Source organism: Rhynchophorus ferrugineus, unplaced genomic scaffold, assembly GCF_030347505.1.
Source record: "Rhynchophorus ferrugineus isolate W39M unplaced genomic scaffold, kcgeb_rfMv2 rfM10, whole genome shotgun sequence".
NCBI lineage: Eukaryota > Metazoa > Arthropoda > Insecta > Coleoptera > Curculionidae > Rhynchophorus > Rhynchophorus ferrugineus.
The window spans coordinates 15392140-15417819 of NW_027472589.1; the positions used below are offsets into that span (position 1 = coordinate 15392140).

At 34.1% G+C, this 25680-nt stretch overlaps 1 protein-coding gene and 1 long non-coding RNA gene across 4 annotated transcripts in view; both read left to right on the forward strand.

Moving 5' to 3' along the window:
* The window catches only part of nuf (rab11 family-interacting protein nuf), a 97214-nt gene that overhangs the window by 22715 nt on the left and 48819 nt on the right, over positions 1–25680 (forward strand). For all 3 annotated transcript variants that reach the window (XM_076416649.1, XM_076416651.1, XM_076416650.1), the window contains exon 2: positions 17327–17553. In XM_076416649.1, coding sequence (XP_076272764.1) covers positions 17339–17553 — 215 coding nt within the window. In that variant the 5' untranslated portion in view covers positions 17327–17338. The remainder of the gene's footprint in view (positions 1–17326; positions 17554–25680) is intronic.
* On the forward strand, positions 17949–20331 carry LOC143204188 (uncharacterized). Its single transcript, XR_013007540.1, has 2 exons — positions 17949–18559; positions 18597–20331. It is a non-coding gene; the product is annotated as an uncharacterized LOC143204188 (long non-coding RNA).

Here is a 25680-nt window from a genome sequence, read left to right on the forward strand (position 1 = left end):
AATTTAATTATAATATCGTCTTTGTTCTTTAAAGTAACAAAACGAATGGAGAGAATATTGCCAATAAAACAAATTGAAATGAATTAACAGATTAAAGCTTATGTGAATTTAATTTATTTTAGAATGTGGACCTAATATATTTCTTACAGCAGGATCACTAGGGTTATAGAAAAGCTCTAACTAAATATTAAGAGTTTAACGGGGCTGTTACTTAACATTTTTTCAATACATTGCACTATTTCTCAATAATTTCGAACTAAAAATAATACAGAATAACACAGAAGTTATGTTTTAAAATTCAGTGACATCAGTAGACCTTTGTAGGCCAGACATCAGTGTTATTTTAACAACATAATCATACTATATTTAATATAATGTTTTCGTATTTAATATAAACTTTTCTGTTACAATTAATAGCTTCAAAACAAAGACTTGGAAGCCGCAGTATACCAGGAATATTTATATAATTATAATTATTTTATACTCCATGGTCTTGTAACTTACTGTCTATATAAAACTATTCAAATTCATCATTAAAAGGACCCAATTTATAAGCGTCAGACATAATATTAAATATAATATCAGACATAACCTTACTTTCGTTTTTTTTAAACATTATTATAATTGAAATAAATAATGTTGGTCAGCTATTAAATCAACATAACATCATTTATATTTTGGTGGTCTATTTAAAGCATTTCCGCGGCCTAGCTATTGCACTCCAGATTTCCGAGCTCGTCGACGTCTACTAACAATCAGATATCTTAAAAGTGCATTTTACCGAACAGAAGTACGACCGATAAACAGAACTATGTAGTGAAACCAGAAGAACCTTTTCAAGTACTCCCACAAGTACCTATTGAATTACCCGACTGTTCCCCAAAACTGTCTACGAGAACGGAAACCTTTCGAGTTTATGTCAACAGGTGGCATTGGAACGGTGGAAACAAAGGACGAAAACAACGAGCTCGAAGAAAGAAAAGTAGATCGACGTCAATTCTTATGCAAAAGCGAGGCGAAAACGCAAATTGCCGCGTCGCTATTAACCGAATTCGTTGCGATGTAGTTTAATTACCATTTTTTTTACGTTCGTAACGTAATTTTTATGTATCTTCATTGTTGTGCCACTATCTTTTGTTAATTAAATATCTGACGCGTTTATTAAAATAACAACGCAACAAATAGCAAAACTGTTGCCGATTAATTTAGTCAACGTCTGCTTTTCCTGTTCGGTACTAACGATTTCATGCCGCTAGTCCTTGAAAGTACACAATCGTACCGGCACGCACGGCATTTATATCAATTATTGAAACACATGGCTCGGTACAGTTTTGATTTTGCCATCCAAAGTTCATCGAAAATAATTCGTTGTTAAATATATGAGTAACGTTTATGTTGAATGGAAAGACACGTATTTGTTTAGTGAATTCATTCTAAAGGATTCAAAGTAGTAGAAAGTGGAGTTTAAACTAAATTGTATTACAGACAACATTCTGTGTATGACATTCATATGGCCATTTCTGTAAATTACGATTCAGAGAAAATATAGCTTTAACTTCATAGGAGATTTTGGAGGAATGTTTTGCAACGTCCAATATCTAAATGTCACCAAATTGAACCTTTTACTTGTCTTAATCGCTTTGCTAAATGCCGCAAAGGCATTGGTTCATAACATTTCCATGAAGCATTTGTTTTATTTTGGGTGCTATTTTCTGAATACAGAAATAAAGAACAGTGTTTCTAGTGTTTTTTTTACGTTTTTCTGATTAAATCATAATCAAAATTAGTTCGTTATAATGCATATTCGTTCTAAAAAGTGTAACCAGGACTCCAACCCGAGACTCAAAAATAGATATCTCATGTAAAAAATCCCAAATAATTTGGATTAAGCATTTGTGGTGTGTGAATATATGTATATAATTATGTAACAGGGCACACAGACACAGATGGCGCTACTAGAATTAAATCCATATGTTTTTTAGTTACCCCTAACCCTCAGTAGATGCGTGTATAAATTTGATAGCTGTCGGATCATTAGTTTGTGAATTATAGCATTTTAGTGAAGCAACTTTTGTTATTGTGAAAAAATGGATAAAAAGAAATTTTGCGTGTTGATAAAATATTGCTTTTTGGGGGAAAATACAGATGAAGCAAAAACTTGGCTTGATGCCGAGTTTCCGGGTATTGGGTATGAAAAAGCTCTGTGCAAAGTGGGTGCCACGCGAGCTCACTTTTGACCAAAAACAACAATGAGTTGATTATTCGGAGCAGTGTTTGGAGAGAATCAAACGTAATAAACCCGAGTTTTTGCGTCGATATGTGACAATGGATAAAACATGGCTCCATCATTTCACTACGAAGTCCAATCGACAGTCATCCGAATGGACTACACACGATGAACCCGCTCCAAAGCGTGGAAAAACGCAACAGTCGGCTGGCAAGGTTAATGCGTCTGTATTTTGGGATTCGCATAGAATAATTTTCATGGCTACCTGGAAAAAGGAAGGACCATCGACAGCGATTATTACATAGCGTTATTGCAACGTCTGAAGGACGAAATCGTCGAAAAACGGCCGCATTTGAAGGAAAAGAAAGTGCTGCTTCACCAAGACAATGCAACGTGTCACAAGTCAGTGAAAACGATGGCAAAAATCCAGAAATTGGGCTTTCCTCTTCTCAGATCTCACAAGAATGCTTATATCAAGAATCGCTATAATCAGTGTATCACCCTAGAAGGGAATTGTGTTGAATAAAAAAACTAATTTTGCCAAAAAATGTGTTTTACTATGGTAAGACTTTTCAATTGATGTTATATTAGCCTATGTATATAATTATGTACATACCAGACAACAGCAATTCTGGGTCAGTCACTCTCATAAACTGTTTTTTTAGAAAGTTACTTAACAAGAACCAACAAATGGGCGATAGTTTTAAAAGTGTAGCCCAGAGTATAAACAAAATACGTCCCATGGAACAATGTCAAAAATATGAATGTAAATGTAACTATTCTACAAGAAAATTTGTATCTTAAAGTCAATCAACATTTGAACTGTGTCAAACTGCATTGTATTATAAAAATGTGTTTATTATATATGTTGCTTACTGAAGTAACATCAATTTTTTAAGGTATTAATTTATATAAAGAAATATATTTTGGCTAAGTATCCATATCAGTATTAACCAACCAACATATATATATATATGTTATCAATTATGTAAAAAATAAGAATTTTTTGTTTATAATCTGTTATGGCTAACTCTGTAGATCAATATGAGATAAAGTTTATGGAGCCAAGTAAATTCCGTCATAGTTCACATACATTCACACATCAGCGACAAACTCCCGTCAATCGCGAAATTGCACATAATAATACTCGGTTGCTTGTAAAATATCTAATAACCAATATGGAGGCCCTATACACAGAAAGCTTTATCTAATCCGCCATATTAACCAGAAATTGCTGCTTCCGATTAGCACGTTTCGATCAAAGCCACGTAGTCTACTTCAGCACAAGTGCCGTTTCAATGAAGATACTTGAAAATAAAGTGATTTTTTTTAAATTCAGAAATTTACACCATAATCACCAACACTTTTGCAAAAACTGTTGTTCTCGGTTAGATAATACTATGGAAAGTAATTATGCATACAATCGTTCATAACAAAAAGCTTAAATCCACCGTTTTCAAATCAGATTCACACGAAAATCCTAGTATTTAACGCATGAATTAGTCAAATGAGGGATGTTCCCTTCAAACTCACAGTGTGTGACTCACTTTTGTCTTGTTTAAATTTCCTTTCTTCGTAGTTCTCATAGGAAAACGTTCTAAGTTATTTTACGACCAAGGGATTTCTTTAACGGTTTGATGCGTGTGAATATATTTCTATTCTGTGTGAAGTTTCGTTCGTCAATGTTGTAGAGAGTTTTTGTTGAGTCGAAGAGGTTTTTTTAAAATATTAACATCCATCTAATTTTTAAGAGGTTATCTATTTGCGTGATTGTCAAAATAATATTATTTTTTCGTTTTTTGTTTCAAATCATGAATAATGTTGTTGATATATTTTTACAACACTGCGGTTATAAGTCTAAATATATAAATATATATAACAAAAATTTGATTATTTTTTACTTTTTAGTGAGTCCCTTGTTCCTTGATTTTTTGAAGTCGGTTCAACTTTTTGTTACAAATATTTTATTTTTCTCTTTTTAAAGTTAGATGTTTACTCAATAAATTACGTAGTTATTTTATTAACAATTACAATGGATAGTCCAAGTAAAAGTACAGCCCGAATGAGGAAAAATAGGAATAAAGAAGCAATGATTGAAAATAAGGAACGTTTCAGGCACCGGGGTCCGCTACCTAGTCTAAATGATTTGACAAATTTTTCAATCAAACTAGAACAAAAAGCTGCTGCCCTGTTGGGAATTGAATAATCGACCACTGCGTGTGAGCTCAATGTTCTAGCCATTACACCATGGAAAGAGTTGCCTGCAATGTTTCTACGACGTCTCATATAATACGGTTATTGCTTAAAAACCAAAATGACTGACCTTTGCACTAAACTTCAGATTTTTCGATCAGTTCAACAATAACATTATATACCAATATCTGATTATTTTGGATAAAAAATATGTGAACACATTATACATGCCTTTGAAATTTGAGATTTTCCCTCGATTTCCTCCCTTCCTCCATCAGATCCTGATTTGGTTGCAATGGCACTACTTCGGAAGTGCGCTCTTTCGAAAAAAAAAGAATTTTGCAAATCGGTCCATAACTGACGGAGAAATCGGCGAACATACATTAAAAAAATATATATACTGCCGAACATAGAACCTTCTCCTGTTTTGAAGTCGGTTAATAAACCGAACTGTACATCTTACCGTCTCATATCCACTGTGATCCAAACAAATACAATTCCTTAATAATAAGCATCTTGTTCAGCATTTTACGCACACCATACCGCTTTATTCACAACCGGTTACTGTCCCTACGCTATTCGCGACAGACTCCAAGTACAGCTGAACCAAGCGATAGCGTGGTACAAATTCTGACGGCTACGGATAAACCCGAGCAAAACTCAGGCTATTCTGTTCCACCGCAAGAAGGAGTTCCGCGCCGATCGCCTCCAAATCGATAAAGTTCCTATCCCATGGCTCCAGAAAGTTTCATACATCGGTCTCCAGTTCGACCGTTTCTCCATTTGCAAAAGAAATGGCGTGTACAGCCTACTATTTCCTCTACTCTACAGAGAAAGCAAACTTCCAATCCCACAGAAAGCGACGCTGTATAAAATGCTAGTCCGTCCAATCTGCCTCAATGGAGCACAGGTGTGGTACAGGTATGTCTCGGAGAGACAACTTGAACTACTCCAAGTGTTCCAATCCAAAAAAGTCCGTGCGTTACTCAGAGCCCAATGGTTTATGAGGAACGTCAATACACATCTCGAATCAGACATCCCGTTTGTGAAAAATTTCATAAATATGCTCAGTGTGAGTTTCTCTATAGGAACCTTAGAACACGACAACATCTTAATAAAATCCCTACCCGTCCACAAATCCCGGTAGTAAACAAACTACGACAGTCCCAATCGTAACCCAGGGTCTCTGTCGCCCGCAGAACAACCATATCCCGAACCTGAAGACATCAGCCGAAGAACATTTGGTTCTTGCTGGTCAATCTAGTAAACGAAAAAAAAAATTGTATCTTGTAAACATTTTAAAATATTTTTTACACATAAGCGTTAATATTTTTCAGAATGATAAGTTTATTTACATTTTTCTAGGCATACTAAATGTATTTAAATAAATCCAGCTAAATTATATTTTTATCACATGCTAACTACATCGATAAACAGTTTTTTTCAATAAAACACGACACATCCACCGTAATCAAATTACGCTTATATAACAAGACAGTTAATCTAATTTTAAACCATCAGCAGAAAACATTTTAATACGAATTCTAAAATGCACGTGTGGGTTTTCATTAAGTTAAATTGCTTTTAAATTCCTTGAAATCCTTTGTTTTGTAGAAAATTTCCGTCTGATTTAACGCCACTAATTTTGGAACCTAGAATTATTAGGTGTACGAAAGTGATTTCCCCTTTTTTGTAGGTTTATTTGTTTATAGAGCGAACTAGCTTCATTTAGTTCATGTTGGTTGGATATCCGATTGGCGATCGATTTTGGCACTTCCTCCGCATTATTTACAACATTTATTTCTTTCGATGATGTTGAACAACGAATGGTTCATGATTATCATCAGAGCTTAATTCTTTTAATATTTTATATCAATAAGATATGTGACAAGTTAAGTTCCCCGAATAGTGAGTCAGATCATTTAAAAAAAAACATGTATTGAGACAAATTGGTATAATATATTTTAACCATATTATTTTCCATCAATTTTGCTCATCTTTCTGCTAACTTTGTCATACCGTGTCGAAAGAACGATGGTTGTTTGTCAGCGATTCAATCTGAAGGTTATCCGGTAGTTTAAGCTGGGTTTTCGTCCAATAAGTTTTGGAATTCATTATCTTCAAGCTTTGCACAAAATGGCATGCCGTTTGTTATCGTTGACATCAAAATTATCATTTTTAAATCGTTCAAGCCCAACTGACGACTGACGAAGTAACGTCACCATAAGTTTCTAAAAGATTTCTTCAAATCGAGCAATAAACGTAGATAATGACGAAAGAGTAATTTTGAGCCTTCCATGATATTATCGTCTATATATACTGAATAACTCCATAATACTACATGGAAAACTGTCATTTATGTTGAGAAGTGGAACTATTGCATTTAACAGTTATTTACAGTAGGTATCGCTGCTGAAAATACATGTAAGCACCCAATAATAATAATAATAAATGCCGTGCAGTAGCGGTTAAGAATACTACTGCGGTATCTCCTGCCTGTCGTAAAAGGCGACTAAAAGGAGAACGATGATCTTCGCTCTTCAACGTTTATTCACAAGTTTTTCTTGTTCCAAAATTTAACAAATACAGACCGACGAAATGAACGATATAAGAATTACATGTAGTATGTGGTATCCTATTCGACAATAACGTTACTATTATATTATTTACTTTCCAACTATATTTTGCCAAGGATATACATGGGAATATGATGAGTTTGATATCGATGATCTTCGCTCTTCAACGTTTATTCACAAGTTTTTCTTGTTCCAAAATTTAACATATACAGACCGACGAAATGAACGATATAAGAATTACATGTAATTTGTAGTATTCTATTCGACAATAACTGTACTATTACATTATTTACTTTCCAACTACATTTTGCCCAGGATATACATGGGAATATGATGAGTTTGATATAGTAAAATAAAAACAGTCTATGGCTACATCGCATAAATACCCAAAATGAAGAAGGCACTAAACGATATCCAACAACTACACCAGTTCAATGTGTTTTAAATGGATTTCTAATGACTATAAGGTCGGAATCGAACTAGTTAGTCCGATAGTTTCCAGGGGCTGTTCCACAATCCTACAAATCTAATAATTATCTGGATGAGATAGAAATTTAGTAAAACACTTCATATTTTCAGTTTTCTGAGAACACACTCCTAAAATCACTCCTAAGAAAAGTGTGACAAATAACGTTAACAATTTTTCGTCATCAAGTAAACTGATTTATCATATGTATTGAATGTTCAAACGATTATCCTTTCATTGAATAATTATTTCAGTGTAAACATCGAAAATTCTGAGTAATATTTAATGCGTATTTTTATTGAACATCAGATAAGAATTTTTTGAGTTTCCACATCATAGTACTTCCAATTTTGAAACTTCAATTTTTGTCCTATGTTATTTTTCTTTTATTAGAAAATTATGTTAGATTATTTAGTTAGAAAATTTTATTAGATTATTATGTTAATATTTTTATAATTAACGTATAACATTCCCTTTTGGCATTCTTATATAGAATTTCGAATAAATTTAATTATGTGGAAGTAAAATTCAAATTGTGTTAAAAAGTTTAAATTCTGTATTATTACATAATGGAAATGGAAACACTTGCTTTATTTGCATGTTGTATACAGCAGCTTGGATGATGTGTAGAGATTTAGAAGTTTGCAATAGAGTGGCATATGAGAGAGACTGCAGAGCAATTGATGAACATTGGTACAATAAAGTGAGTAAAAACTTATCACTACTATACACCTTAGGCGGAATCAGATTTTGACTATTAGTATTCAATGCCTTTTCATATAAATTAATTACAAAATTAATATATGATAGAACAGCTACTTGTTCATTAAAAACAAAAAACAAACATAATCAATCTAATAATTATTTACGTATATAACTAGCAATTAACATAATTTTTGGGCAGACTTTTGTGATTCAAGATTTTATTGTGAAAAAGTGTGTTTGTAAAGTATTACTCTTTACTTATATTAGTAAAAAACATCTTTTGCAGATATTTTAAGGGTTTCATAATGTTTGGATATCCTCAAGAAAAAATAAAGGGGTTACTTGGTGATACCAATCGGAACAACTGAATTAAAAGAAACTGTGTTGGATAAATACAGTGGGTGCGACAGGCTAAAAACTTAAATTTAAGGGCTTATTGTCTCATTTATTTTGTCGCGTTTCTGCTTGTATTCATTGAATTCTCCGTACAAATACATTAAATGACGATTGATGGCGATATCCCATGATAATACCGTTAGATTTAAGCTTTTAGTTCGTCAATTTATACACTTTTCATACTTTATTTAAAAATATTTCATGGCGAAGGAACTATATCGCGTGTTTTAAGGCAATGTGGTTCTGTGTCCACTTTACGTTAAATGTTTACATATACAAATTTTTAACTTGTGCACATTGGCATAGATAAAAATATTTCCGTCAGTAAAAATTTTAAATTAGTTCCAATAAAACAATGACGAGTAAAATACCCTTAAAATAAAGCAGATTCATGCCAGACATTTTTGACAACTTTTCCCCATTTTTCTGACAATATAACCAGACTGTGTCGAAAGAACGATGCTGCTTTGGCAGCGATCCAATCATCAGTCTGAACGAGTGGTAATCAGAAGGCACTATGTGTGAACAGTATGCTGGGTGAGACAGAATTTTCCATTCGAACTGCAAATGGTATATCTTCCAGAATTATTGTAACGTGTAGCAGAGCATTGTCAGGCAAGAGGAAGACTTTGTGCCTGTTACTCGCTATTGTTAGTGTTTTTGCAGCAATACATCGCTCAGCTTGACGTCGGTAGACTACAGTAACTCATTGATTCAGTTTTTATTCAGTTAGCAACCGATGATTGTTTTGCGTTTAGGATTGTAGTAATATATCATTTTCATCAACAATTATTTAAAAATTTGATTTAGATTTTCGTACAATAAGTCTTACAATTCATTGTCTTGGAATTATTTTCGTCATCCAGGCCGTTTTTGCCACTGACATTACAATAATCACTTTTAAATTGTTACAACCAAAACTGACAATTGAGATTGAAATGGAGTAACATCACAAAACGTTTCTGAAAGTGTTTCATGGGCTGGTATATGTACTTTGTTCTCCTGCCAATATTGGAGAACTTCTTCGATATCTTATGAATGGAACTGTTATTAGAACCCTTTTTGTATTTAGTAGCGTTAGTGATTGACCAGCTGGCGCCACTTCTAAACCCCTCGATTATAATTGAACTTGAACTAGAATTCGATGCAATCAAAAACTCAACATATTTAAGATGTTTATTCAGCAAATGCATCTTTTGACCGCACCGTAACGTAGTGGGTATATACTTTGAGTGAATATTATTTTTTCCAAGAAACTTATCCTATCAGCAAATGTAGAAATGACCCCGATGAACGCTAGGAGATCTTTTCCATGCAATAAATAAGATTCGGGGTAAAGTGGCGGTGGTAAAAATGTCCCAAAAAGGGTGCTGTATGCACCAAATATGAATTGACAAAACGTGACCAACAATGGCCGTTCTAAATACTCTAACAGGGTTTATTTCTCAAACGAATTAAATCAGACGGATTCCTTCAAAAGAAACAGCAATAGCAATGAATGTCATGGATTGATTCCATCGGTTATGGTAAATAATTGATATAACCAGATTATTGTTGAATTGCATTAAGGAGTGCTCTATGAATGAAAGGTTCTACAAAATTATAAGTTAAAAAATAAAGTTTTCATGCAGCTATTGCATATTGCTTTCGGTCACAATAACGTAACCAGTAATGGCCGTTCTAAACACTATAAAGGTGCTTATTTCTCAAATCAATTTTCAATAAGTTGACGCTTCTAAATGGAAAACTGTTATTTTATGTAGGGAAATCTCCAAACCATCAGACAGAAACCAACAGCAAGTTAAAGCGTTTAACAGTTATCATCATTGATACTTTGCATTTTCGCCAGTAGATAGCACTGATCAAAATACATACAAAAATGCGAGTATACGTTTTTTTTATAATTTATTTATTTTATTGATACTAGTTATTTCCTACTAACCTACAATTTGTCTTTACATTAACTTAAATCTTAAATCTAGGTATATATCTAGGAGGACTCATAGGCCCTATCTTAATTTTTGATGTAATAATGTTTATGTAATAACACTACTGTTTTTCTATTAAATGCTCCTGACTACACAAGATGTTTTTTTGAGTGTGTCCTGTTCTGGTGTTATTAAGGAGTTGTTTGTATTAGTTCGACGATGACATGAGAGTGGAGTCTGTCCCCATGTCTCCTGAAGGTCCCAATGTGTCCGAATCAGTGCTATAGTATCTCGGTGCACTTACAATACTTCTCAGGACTTTGTTCTGGACATGTGTAACATCCCCACATTTGTATTCCGTATGTCCATATAACAGGTCAATTGAAAAGTCCTCGACCTGACACATAGATGGCGCTACTACAATTAAATCCATATGTTTTTTAGTTAGCCCTAATCCTCAAAAGATGCGTGTATAAATTTGACAGCTGTCGGATCAACAGTTGAAGCAAAAACTTGGTCGAGATGTCGAGTTTCCGGACACTGCCCCAGGAAAATCAACCATCAAGGATTAGTATGCTAAGTTTAGATCTGGTGAAATGAGCACCGAAGACGGTGAACGCAGTGGACGTCCAAAAGAAGTTGTTACCGATGAAAACATTAAATAAATTCACAAAATAATTTTAAATGACCGTAAATTGAAATCGAATAGAATAGCAGACACTCTAAAGATATCAACTGAACGTATACATCATATCATTCACGAATATTTGGGTATAGAACAGCTCTGTGCAAAGTGGACGCCGCGCGAGCTCACTTTTAACCAAAACCAACGACGAGTTGATGGTTCGGAGCAGTGTTTGAAGATGATCAAGCGTAATAAACCCGAGTTTTTACGTCGATATGTGACAATGAATGCATCATTTCACTTCGATATCCAATCGACAGTCATCGGAGTGGACTGCACACGATAAACTCGCTCCAAAGCGTGGGAAAACGCAAGAGTCGGCTGGCAAGGTTATGGCGTCTGTATTTTGGGATGCTCATGGAATAATTTTCATTGACTACCTTGAAAAAAGACGGATCGTCAACAGCGACTATTACATAGCGTTATTGGAACGTTTGAAGGACGAAATCGCTGAAAAACGGCCGCATTTGCAGAAAAAGAAAGTGCTGCTTCACCAAGACAATGTACCGTGTCACAAGTCAGTGAAAACGATGGCAAAAATCCATGAAATGCTCCTCATCTCGAATGCTCCTCTTCGAATTGCTTCCTCATCCACCGTATTCTCCAGATCTGGCCCCCAGCAACTATTTCCTATTCTCAGATCTCAAAAAAATACTCGCTGGGAAGAAATTTTCGTTGAATGAACGGGTGATTACCGAAACTAAGGCCTATTTTGAAGCAAAGGGCAAATCGTACTACAAAAATGGCATCGAGAAGTTGGATATAATATAGTTGGTCGCTATAATCAGTGTATCACCCTTGAAGGGAATTATGTTGAATAAAAAAACTAATTTTGCCAAAAAAAATGTGTTTTACTATGGTGGGCCGGGGACTTTTCAATTGTCCTGTTAAGTTTCAATATTTGCTTATGTAATAGAGATTTATTATGTACTGATAATTATGATTTTCTCCCAATTAACCAGTTCTTTCCTTTTCTTTTTAATAAATGAATGTAGGAATGTTCGTCGGGTCGGTCGATCGGTCGAAAAGTGTGGCTGCCGCTGCGGTTATCTATCAGAACACTCACTACTATTTTTGGAAGGAATTTGCACGGGAACTAAAAACACTGGTTGAATCAAAGTTGTTTATTTCAACTTGCGATTGATACATGTGGTCGATGGGAGGATTGACAGGATATTAGGTTAAGGTGAAGGAAGTACGGTAGCGCTGTGGAAGTGGTACTGTTACAGGGGGACGGTGATAAGAAAAGAGAGCGAGACGTCGTCGTGATGGCCTTTTATACTCCAGAACTGCATGGTACCAATCCACCGGCGTTGCCAACCTTTGTAGTTGTTGATGGTGAATTGGTGGTGGCCTAAAGGGTCGTGGCGGTCGCCACATGAATAGTATAAGTGACGCCATCTATTGAAAATCAATCAAAATCAAATTACAATCCTAATACTATTTCGTAAATGTATTTCCAATTTGAGTATCTCGAAGCTCATTAGATTTAATTTGAAACTAACGTCATTTCCGAACTAATTACCATAAAACATGTAAAACGCCATCTATCCATATTAATACAAAAATTATTAGTTATAGAGAACGCCGTAACTCTTTCCGGAAATAATAACTAATTCCGAAACCGCTAATGACTTGATGTTCAACAATGTTCCGGCACTAATTAAAACGATAAATAATAATAAATCCTATTAATAAGGTTTATTTTCCCCGAACTGATCGGGTACGATTTGTTTCAAGTATATTTTTAAAAGTGTTTCCTCGTAACCGCGAGATCAAAGAACAGGATGCGTGTGAAGCAATTTCATTTTAGCGTTTTCCCAGCTTCTTATTACGCGGGTTTTGTAACATGCGATCGATCGCACTTGATCAAGCGAAGAAAATGTTATGGCCCGACGATTTCTATGTATCGTCGGTCTTTTTTGCAATCGGACATCCTTTGTTATGACATTCGTTTAAATTGTATATCATTTTCAAATCATCAGTCTACTTGTTAAACATTTGTTTAACGAAATATAATGAATCTAACGCATAGAAATTTACTTTTACTATGGTACTGATTTACACACATATAATAAGTGCGAACATGTTGTGATATTAATGTTGAAGTTAATTTAATTTTTATTTACGTTGGTTTTAGGGGAACACTTTTTATTGTTAAAAAATAATTTTATGTGTAAATCAAAGATTGTTTCTAGGGAGGGTAAAATACTGAAAATACTTGAAGCCAAACAGTTGCTTGATAAGCATTAGGGAGACTACACCAAATAAATCGTTAATGATATCTGAAAATAACGGTAGTATATAGAACTTATCGCATCTTGTACAATTGTGTGGATCTAACTGTTGACTTAATCGTTAAGAGGTCAGCACCCAATATTCCTCTGTTCATTTTCGTTACTATGAATGGCCACTGGAATTTTCTGCGTATTCCTAAATCTAGCCTAAGAGGTCTTTTGTCTTCCTATCTTTGACGAATAAGTGATCATTATTACCTGAAGAATAAAGTGTTGCTGCTTCTTCTACTTCTGTGGTTATATTTTGACTTTACTACTTCCATTTTCATGGTTTTCTGCATTTTTCCGTTGCCGTATTGCTATTACTTGATTTTCTTTGGTTGTGGCTGCTACTTTGTCACTTTAGAGCTCAAGATTTTATAATAAAGGAGGATAAAACAGATAAAGATAAAAGGATAAATAAGTAAATAATTTGAGGATAACGAATAGGGAATGATATATGGAAAATAATAAATAGAGAATAATAAATCGATATTAATAAAATTAATATAATAGATAGAACATAATAAATGGAGATTTAATAAATAATTAATGAGAATTAACAAGAGAAAACTGAAATATTCTGTGAGAGAAACTAATCATTTGATGAAACTCAGGTTGGGCGGCACAAGAAACAGTAAAATAAATGATTGAAAATAAGGAGTGCTTCAAGCCCCTGGGTCCGCTACCTAGTCTAGGTGATTTGACAAATGTTCTAACTGAACAACAAAAAATTATTGTCCCCGCCGAGAATCGAACCCACAACCTTCGTTAGTGAGCTAAACGCTTTAACCATTACACCATAGTAGCAGTAGTATATAATATTTCTACGACGTTGTATATGCTATAGTTTGTGCTTAAAAAGCAAACTGAATGACTTTTGCAGTGAACGATTTATGGTTTTCCGTCACACTAGCTCAGCAATAACATTATTCACAATTATCTGATTATTATAGATAAAAAATATGTGAAATTATTGTGCGTGCCTTTGAAATTTGAGCGTTTCGCTCGATTTAACTCACCCCCCCCCCCTCCCTCCACAGATCCTGATTTGATTCCACTGGAACCATCTCGAAAGTGCACTCTTTCGAATAAAAAATAATTTTGAAAATCGGCTCACAACTGACAGAGAAATAGACGAACATATATTTAAAAAAATATACAGCCGAACATAGAACCCCCTCCTTTTTCGAAATCGGTTAAAAAGGAGTCACTACCTTTACTAAGCATCGAATCTTCTGAAATGGACTCTTATGAGGTTATAACGTTCCTTGGACTTATATCACATCTATATATCATATCAGGCAAATACAACCCCCGAAGAAACATCAACAATGTTACCTTTCATGGCAGTTATTTCTGTAGATTTCTGTACAATTAAAAAAAACGTTGCATTAACATTCAAACTTTTTTTAAAAAAACAAACGACCGAAAAGTGAAATGTCTAAAATATCGAACTACCAGATGGAACTCCAAATACCGTCTGTCTTTTAAGAAAAAAATATCGATAGTAGGTAATCTCTTAGATGGTATAAATTTACTACAACAGGTTATATATTTTTCACCACAGACTTCTGGAGTAGTTATTTCAATCGGTCGTAAAATCTCACAAACGTTTTTGCATTCAACATTTCTGGTCCACTAATGGGTCAATTAATATTGTTACTGATTCCAGAGCTCAGTTTTAAAAATCGTCAAATCATGTAAATTCGATATTTTATTCTTATAACATAACATAGATGTACCGATGGCATCGAACACATAGATGCCAAAACGTCGATGCTAAAAATGTTGGCGAATACAAAGTACTATACTGTACTAACTTATTAAAACACTTATATATATGATCTTAAGAGACATAAGTATAATGAGCGAGAACCATTAAAACGCGTGATAAACAAAGTAAATTGAATGATCAAAACAGAGATCAACCATAAACATTTTTATGAATGCATAAAATAGTTCAAATTATTCGACATTTTACTCGTAATCGTTACATTGTCCACGAATTCCGCCGATAAACTATCTACCAATTTCTTTTGTCGTCCCCTTCTCTTTCTCTACGGGCCAGGTTTACTCTTTCGACCGAATAACTATGGCAGTGGTAATCAAGGTTAAAACTATAGGTGGATTCTAGCACTTTCCATAAAAGTAATGGGTCTTGTTTTAAATCACCTACCGGGATTTTTGAATAAAATTTAATTCTATAGTCTGCCATTCGTGTCACGTTGACCATACAAAATGTTATTATTTTCGTTAATAAGTTTATAATTATCTTTCCATATATCTATCTGCAGCTTGGTTTTCTTCCACTTGTGTTGTAGAATTCTTCATCAGTTGATCGTTTGCAATTTGTTCATTCATTTCAATGTCTGAAATCAATTCTTTAATACTCCTAATGGCTCTGGAATAGCTGAATGCATTTTGGAAATGTATCTTCGAGACGAGGATACAAGAGAGTGGTGACAGCAAGGATATTAATATTTTCTGTTTGTAGCGGTCATTTCTTCATTTCTTTAGATTGTCTGTTTTGGTAGGAAGCCTGTCACTTTTATAGTAGGTAATCTGGTAAATGATATAACGTTACTACGGATAAAATATTTTTCACCACAGACTTCTAGAAGAAAACGCATTTTTCTTTTGTTTAAAATTGGTTTTCTTCATCAATCTCCATCAAGAGCTACACAATCATTCCAGCGCCGTTCTAACATTTCAATACCACGTTTGTTGAACGATTTATCTTTTGCCTCAAAATAGGCCTGTCACTGATTGCTGTCCACTCAGATGGTGATCCAGTGATGGATCCAGGTTTCATCCTTTGTCACATATCGACGCAAGAATTCCGGTTTGTTACGTTTAAACATGACCAAAAACTGCTGGAAATCATCAATTCGTTCTTGTTTTTGGTGAACGGTGAGCAAACGCGGCACCCACTTTGAACAGAGCTTCCTCATAGTCAAATGATCATGCAATATAAAATCAACACGTTCTTTTAATATCTTTACGATGTCAACTCACGCAACTTCACTTTCCCATCATTGAAAACGATTTTGTGTATTTTTTAAAATGTTTTTGGTGTTTCCACCTCATTTGGACGTCCACTGCGTTCTGCATCATCGGTGTCTCTACGACCATGGTTGAAGTCAGCAAACCACCGTTTTATTGTTGTTTCTGGAGTTGGAGTCCTTATGATACTTTCAAAGCCATTGTTTCGTTTAAACTGTATTTTTGCATAATCTTGTTTTGAAAATAGTAAATGTAATATCGCGCAATAACTCACAAACTTATAAGCAGAATATCATAAAATTTTGACAACTTTCTTTTAAATCTTAGTATTAACTGAATGCCGTAAAACTAACGCAATCTATGTGTTAGGTCTCGGACTTTTCAACCCATGTGTTACCTCTATATATATAAAAATTGCATCCACTTTCCTGCCATAGTCACATTCATCGTCAACATCGACATTTTCAGGCACATTATTTTCCCCTACGTTATATTAAAATACTATAGAATTCGTAGTTCGACTGTCGACGAATACAGAGTACTATCCTCCACTAACTTATTAAAACACTTATATAAGATCTTAAGAGACATAAGTATAATGAGCGAGAACCATTAAAACGCGTGATAAACAAACTAAATTGAATGACCAAAACAGAGATCAACCATAAATATTTTTATGAACGCATAAAATAGTTCAAGTTATTTGACATTTTACTCGTAATGATTTCATTGTCAACGAATCCCGCCGATAAACTATCTATCAATTTCTATTGTCGTCCCCCTTCTCTTTCTCCATGCGCCAGGTCCACTCTTTCGACCGAATAACTATGGCAGTGGTAATCAAGGCTAAATCTGTGCGTTCTTCCAGGCGAATCATACTATGATGTCACCGAACGATGGTGATACAGTCATCGTCAACAGTGGCGCGGCTCCGGCGACCACGCACTTCGTCGTTACACCACCGGCGGACCATTCGGCGACTAACGGTGAACGGAAGAGTCAGTGCTCGAGCCTGTCCGACGCCGAGAACTACGAGTGGAACGGCGAGGAGGAAGCCGACGAATTGGAGAAGCAGAAACAGAACGGGAACAACAGGTGAGCATCTCATGTTTTTGGGTGCGTGTGTGAGTGAGTGTTGCGTGTGTTTCGATGTCCCTGCTGTGCTGCGCACGGATGTGATTCAACAGGTAAATAATTAGCGAGGTTTTGTTGATAATTTAAAAATGATTACCATTCGCGTTTTCGTTATCGAAGTATGCCTTGGACTAGATTCGAACAATATTTGCGCCTTTACGTTTTTAGTTCGCATTTATCAGCTAAATTCACTATAAGCAATTTAAAATATTGTAAATAAATTAGGTTTAAACATTTTTTTGATCGAAACTATTTGCTTACCTTCTGGTGGGTGGAGCAGGATTTGCCATTTGAGTGTTCCCAAATAACGATTCGATGAAGAAGTAAATTCGATCTTTTTCGTGTTTGTCAAGGCCAAAAATATCGATATTTAAAAAAATATCTCCATAAAAAGTAGCAAAAAGTAAAATTAAATACCAAAATGTACTACATCTTTAATTTTAAAGACCAAACGTAAAGGTTTATTAAAAATATTTAAAAGGTTTTTACGATGTTATGAAATATCTTTAATTATCTTTGGTGTGTATAGCCTACTATATATCCACTACTCTGCAGAAATAGCATACTCCTTATTCCACAGAAAGTGATCGTGTATAAATTGCTAATTCGATAAGTTTACTTCTTTGAAACACAGGTTTGGTACTAGTACTTGTACAACTCCAAGTGTTCCAATCCCAACTATTTCGCGCGTTACTCATTGTCCGATGGTTTGTGATGAACGTGAGTAGCGAAAGAAAATATGGTGCTAGGACTGGAGAGTAGTACAGGTGTGATAAAAATTCCCATCCGGGTGATTTCAGCACTCGTTTAACTGATTTTGTTGTGTAAGACGAAGTCATGTTGCCAAATCGCTTTATCATATCTTTGAGCGTACTATGAACGATCAATCGATCAATACACAGTTCAAATCCATCATTTATTGTCGGTATTGATCAGTATTAACTGTTTCTCCGGGTTTCAACAGTTCGTAATATATGACACCGACCTAGTTCCACCAGACACAGAACATGGTTTTGCCATCAAAGCGATTTGGCCTTGCAATCAATAGGCCGACTTCACCAGGTGACAACCGTGTTTTTTTTTTGAATTTTCGAAATAAATCAATTTTTCGTCATCCATTACTATTCAATGCAGAAATGATTTCTTGTAGCACTTCATTATTTTTCTACTGATGATTTTTCAATTTTTTATCATCTAAATGTCTGTCATTCAGTTCACGTGACCCTCATCTTCCTATCACTTCAAATCAAGCAGCTCACATTCTATTTTTGTGAAAATTGTTTTTGAGTTTGTTGGATCTCCTTCCCAAGAACTCCTGCAATCCTGCAATCATTCTACCAGGATGTTCTTTGTCTTGAACGTTGAAATCACCGCACCTGAAGGCACAAGTTTCACATATTCTTATGGTTGGAGTATACTCACTGTAAGTCTCTACCAGGAAACGATGACTTTCGTTGGCTTTATTCTTTTGATAACCAAAAAAGTAATGTTAGAAATGTCAGTGGATTAAAATGTCTAAAGCCATGAATTAGGATCAGTTTTCTTTGTACTGAAAAATGGAAATGCATGGTTCAACATCATCATCAGTTGGAGTGGGTAACGACCATCAGTTATGGTTTGATTCGGTTTTACCACTTTCTGAGAAGCCATCCCATTGGCCACACTTCGTTGGTCCTAGCCCATCATTGTCTGGTATTGTTCTAATAGATTAACGTTTCATAATTGGTAAAAGAAAATCTTTCTTTTTGTCGTTGAGGCAAAAGATCAAAAATTAAATAACATACCTCAATTTCATGGGTTTCATTTTGTAAATTAACTTTGTAAGTACTGTTGACAACTCAAGTTCTAATGATTTATATGCTTTTTAAAATTATTTCACCAAAGTTGTCATTAAGCATTTCCTCTAATTATCCCATTCAGATCGTCCAATGTCTTGTCATTAAAAATCGTTACTTTTAAAACGGCCAAACCACTTCCGACACGTTTCCTCAGCTGGAGCATGACTTCCGTTAAAATGCAATAATTTTTGGCGACATTTTTTTCGTATTAAATTAATGAAGTAAATGTAAATATTTCCGAAAAAAAAAGCAAACAAATTATTTGCGCTTATTACCAGTTGTTTTGGGAAATATATTGCTGGGGAAAACAACGAAATACTGCATTACCTACACCGCATTTTGTTAAACGCTACGAATTATCTCCAACACCTAATAATTAAATTTACCACAGTTTGTAATTTTGAGTTTTCTCAACAGTTCCCATCCTACTTCACTGATCACTAATATGATTACACTCGTTCATATTTCCTTTCAGTTATCTCGATACACCTTTGTTTATAAAGCTTTGAAAATTGACATTTGGATCTTCCACCCATTTTCTGAATCATAGTAATTGTGAATCGGTTTTTATTTGTTTTTGCAAATTCTTAATTTTATTCTGAAAAATTGCGTATTCTAATAATATAAATAATATGTATATCTAAAAATAGAGTTTATAAAAGAGGAATAATGAGAAAATTAAACAGGTAATATGAATGACGAAACAAGATGAAGATATAAATATAAAAAATATTAATTAAATATAATGCAAATATACTATACCGAGGCCAATAAAAATACCAAAGTATGTATACAGAATATGAAAAAATTATGATGTACAGGAAGCAAAATGACAGAATAGAATGACAATAAAAAAATTATAAATGAATAGTGAAATGTACACCTACAGGAAAAAGAAAAAGGGGAGATCAAAACCAGGATTATTGTTTTATAAGACAACAGTCAAACACAGGATATTGCAACAATAATAACAGCAACAGAATATAATATGGCAATCCAAGGGATTTAAGTAATCAAATTAATCACTTCATGAGGTGTTAGGTACGACATCGATTAGAACAATACATAGACATAGAACACTGTCGGATTGTCTGAATGGGATAAGATTCCTGGGTTGAGGGTTTGCATGCAAATTTTTATGCAATTTCCGGCTAAGCCATTTTGTAGCGTTTCTACTTATGTTTCTATCGTTTTTCTTATAACGTTGGGTTTAAAACAATCATTACTAACCAATAGTGGTCTTCCATGATGCTTTTCAGTTGAGCTTAAAATTTCTTGCATTCGACTTTATATCAATTACTACTTCTTTTATATTTTTGTGAGTCGAACAACACGTAAAATTCTAACAACACTATGATTTTCAGCAACGTTTTATTTAATTAAATAAAAAAATATTTTCTGTAAATTGTGGTTTGTTCATATGACATATTTGGGCAAATTACTGTAATAAAATTGAAATCTATTACCAAGGTTTATCAGAAATATATTTTAAAAAATTATAACATCTTTATTAGATATGCTTAGTACAATCTTAATTTACAATTAATTTATTACTACTTTTCTTATGTACTTGGATTAATTAACAAGCAAGACGAATACGAGAAAATACATCAATATGTACTCCTCAATTATAAAATTATAATTATTTATTAATTATTAACGTATAGCTATAGTTTACACTAAAGGTATACACTTTATATAAGTTCGTATGGTTTTGTTCGCTTCAATCTCCTGACATCCTGCGCGCTGTCCAGCAGTTGTATTGCTTCCGCGTTAGTATGATTTAGTAATCTTATTTCGTGTTTCAAGGCGAAATCTTGGATAACTTCGCAAATCCATTGTATTTCCAGGTCACCGTGCAGTTCTTCGTTGGTTACGTAGCGATAGGCATTGGTAATCAATCGAAGAACCATGTTTTGATAGCGCTGTATGACTAGTTGATTTGAATTTTTAGTGAAACCCCATATTTGCACCCCATAGGTCCAAATTAGCTTTATAATTGTCTTATAGATCAACCTCTTTGATTTTAGATCAAGTTGAGAGTATCTTCCGACTAACCAGTATAGTTGTTTTATTTTGGTTCTAATGTGTTTTGCTTTTTGTCTAACGCGATGTTAGAAATATATAAAATGACATTTAATATATACGTTTAACTAGTATAACATAAATCCCGTAATCCTTTTATTTTATATGCTCATATACTATCTGAAATATGAGTTTTCTAGTACTTCTATGTATTTCCCTTAGTTCTCAAAGCTCAATATTTTGCTTTGGATAAGCAACATAATATTATATCTAAAATTAGAAAAACTCTGTGTATATTGCCGGAGCTCATCATTTGTTTTGTATATTTCATTGAACTGTCTTTCGTTGATGAGTCATTATATATTAATATTATATTTATATTATAATAATATATGTAATATTGATTTTGACTACATTTACTGATAATCTATTCTTAACTAAAATTATATTATTTCACTTGTCCTTCTTCCATATATTATAATAAATTTTATACGATCTGTTTTTAATATTATAATTATAGCAACTTTATATTTTTGTAATTTTTTTGAAATAATATTTACTGCACGACGTTGACCTAAAAGACAAATTAAATTGGGTCTTATAGCGTTTTTGGTAGAGGTTATGAAATGTTCTTAAGAGCCTGGGTGTTAACAATGGTCTCCGAAATATTACGTTGATGATGACGAGAGAACAAAGCCATTGCTCGCGTGAAACCCACGATATTCAAGCGAGAGCTTGGTAAAATCATTATATATTCTTCGATTAAGATTGCGCCATAACTATGTTGGATTTTAAATTGGATATTCTTCGCAACATCTCAATTATTTGATTAATCTGGTGGTTTCTATAGCTATCATTTCAAATTTCCATAAAGGACTTGTTTTGTACGGGACACGGAACGAAGTAAATGATCTTAAATATATTCATAGAATGAGGCAAATTTGCAGGGTTAATGTAATGGTGTTTTTAAAAATAAAACAAGAGAAACATAATAAACTAGAAAACCCTTGAAAGATATGAAATGAAAAATGTATTTATGTTATATATAAATATGTTTTTCTTATCAAGGCTGATACTTGTAATATTTCTACCATTTGTTAGTGAAATTGTATTTAAAAAAATCACGAATGAACAAACAAACGGTGGTCCTCGAAATGCCAACATGGCGATGACGAAAGAACAATGTCGCTGGTCGAGTTAAGCCCACGTTGAACCACGCGAGAGATTGCCAAAAGCATTCGTCATTCAAAAGTATGCTACCATCTCGTTAATTTATACATGCGGTATACTCGATATGATGCAAGCTCTATATCTGAATGTTTTTATTATATTCTCTTAGCATCAGAAACTTCAATAGAAATCTGAAACAATGCCGTATTGCTTTGTACAATTTTATATTCTGTATTTTAACAATAATTACTTATTATTTGTGTTAATCATTATGCAAAAAATAATTCATTAAATATCCTAATCGTCCAATGCATTACAAAACCACAATCGTTTACATGCGAATTTTCGACAGTACGGTACGATAACAGATAGGCCTCTTTCTGGAAGACAGCGGACGTCTCGTAACGCTGAAGATGTGGCTCTGGTGTGCGATAGTGTTGCAGAGTCTCCAGAAACATCAATTCGGAGACAGGGTTCCCAGTTACACACATTTCTGCACGCAGTTTAAGGCGAATTTTGAAAACTGATTTGAAAATGTTTCCGTACAAAATTCAAATAGTCCAAAAATTATTACCAAGAGATCCTAATCAATGAGTTAAGTACAGTAATGCAATGCTAATGCTGTCTGGTGAAATTGAAGATTGAAGCCCATTTTCTTCTCAGTGGCCACGTTAATAAACAGAACACTCGGTTTTGGGTAACAGAATCCTCAATTAATTCATGAAACATCATTGCATCCACTAAAAACAACTGTATGGTGTGGTATTCATGCTGAAAACATCATTGGTTCCTATTTTTTTGAAAATGACCAAGGTGTTGCAGTTACTGTTACGGTACCAAGACATGATTCGAAGTTTTCCTGTGTCTGAAATGGGAGAGCAACCTAATAAACTTTTTATGAATGAAATGAAAACCAAACTTACTTATCTTTTCTTTGAGCAAAGTTATAGGCAATTAAAATGGTAGCGGGACTTTTGCCCCACTTTGTAGTAGTAGTAGTAGCCTCTTGCTAGTTAACAATTGCAGATGCAGTGGTAGCTCAAAATGGCTAAGAATTGGTCTTCATTATTACATAAGGCTATATATTCATTTAACCTTAGCAAATTCTTAGGGTACATTAAGCTATTGCTAGAAAGTTTTGTCTTCTACAATCGCTTAAATGTGCATGATACATGGAATTCCACCCTAAAAATTGCAAGCGATAGACCATCGACTGAAATTTGCCTCGAATTAGGATCGACCGGTCAATCGCGATTAACTTTTTGGCCACCCTTAACTTAGAATATCCAGTGCCGTATTAGTGGCACTATATAACATACATCAAACATATTGGCTTCTAATGTAAAGCCGTTTTTTAGATGAAATGTTCAACAATAAATTGAACAATAATTTGGAGCAATGAAAATTAATGATCCTTGAAGCTGGAGTAAATCCAACCAATCGACTACAATGATGAAATTTACAAATTTGTGAGCACGAGATATAAATTGACGGTGGTGATTATAATGATGATAAATGCACTTTTTATTTACTTTTACCATTTTACTCGCAACCGCGAACATTCTTTTATTTGTTTCCGACCAGGTTTACCATCCAATGACCGTATCGACGAAAAAAAACAAGGATATATAGCAGGCGACTGGGTGTTCTTTTCCTTTGATGAGTCGCTTTCTATTTCGGACGTGTACAATTGAAAGTGCAATCCCGTGTCTCGAGATATTTTATTAATAAACTGGAAGTACGGTAATGCATGAAATAATCCAAATCGCGAGCCGGTATCGTCCCGCTGACTTCCAGCGAAAGTAACCAATTTCTCGCTACGCCGGGAAAATGTGCTTTTGCCCGGCTGATTACGGCGTCGTGTTCGTTTGGCTTTAATTTAGAATTCATTTGGAGCTGACACTAATTGTTATAGTTGTTCGTTTTTCGATTGTATCACCTTTGAAGGGGAATTGCCCGTGCAATATTATGTAGTAATTCATGGTAAAAGTTGGTTTACGATGGCAGTAATAGATAAGTCAGTGACTTTTGTTTATTAGTGACTACAGCTGTCATCACTACATAGTATAAAACAAAGTCGCCTTTCCTGTCCCTATATCCCTATGTGCGCTTAAATCTTTAAAACTACGCAACGGATTTTGATGCGGTTTTTTTCAATAGATAGAGTGATTCAAGAGGAAGGTTTATATGTATAATACATGCATAATATACTAAGGCAACATTGCTAATTTTAGAGGTTTCTAACGTGATATCGTAAATTAACCTATTTTTTTAGGCTTATTTAGCAATTAGCAAAAATGCTGCCTAACCCTACGAGTTAGATCAAATTAATGTACTACAGTATTGTACACCATAAAAAGGTCTACAAAAAAGTCCGCGATGGTATATGTTTATCTTTTAGGGATAACCCACATTAACCATTTTTATTGTTTATTTTTTACGTGAGAAAATGGCTTATTTACGAAGCTATTTTAAGCAATACGGCATTAATCCTTATCGAATTAAGTACCTTAAATACAGTGTGCAATTAATATAGATCAATATGGTTCCTTACAGCATGTAAATTAAACAAATATTTTCGGAGATATTACAAATTTAAAATTTGCGTTTAAAAATGTGTAATGTAATAAAAATTGTATGAATTTAGATATTCCAAAGATAGCAGGAAATCTTCATAGTAAGTATAGCGGAAGAGGAATTGTTTTACTCCAAATTTAATGCGTGCAGGCCAAGGGCAGTAATGAATGAACCAAAAATACTGGATCGATTTTAATCATGTTTTCATTGAGTGACATAGGCATATATATTTTATGCCCGTGCAAAGTCGGAGCGGGCCGCTATGTTTTTATATACAACGTTCATATTTTTTCTGTAGTGTTTTTAATTTAGTATCAGCATTGCACCCGTGCGGAGCCGGGGCGGGTCGCTAGTCTATTGATAAACTACTATGATATTTTGAACAAGATGTATTATATAACAGGTGGGGCAAAAGTCCCGCTACCATTGTGTTATGTGGACGTTCAAATTTTATTACGGATATATATACGCCACAAGA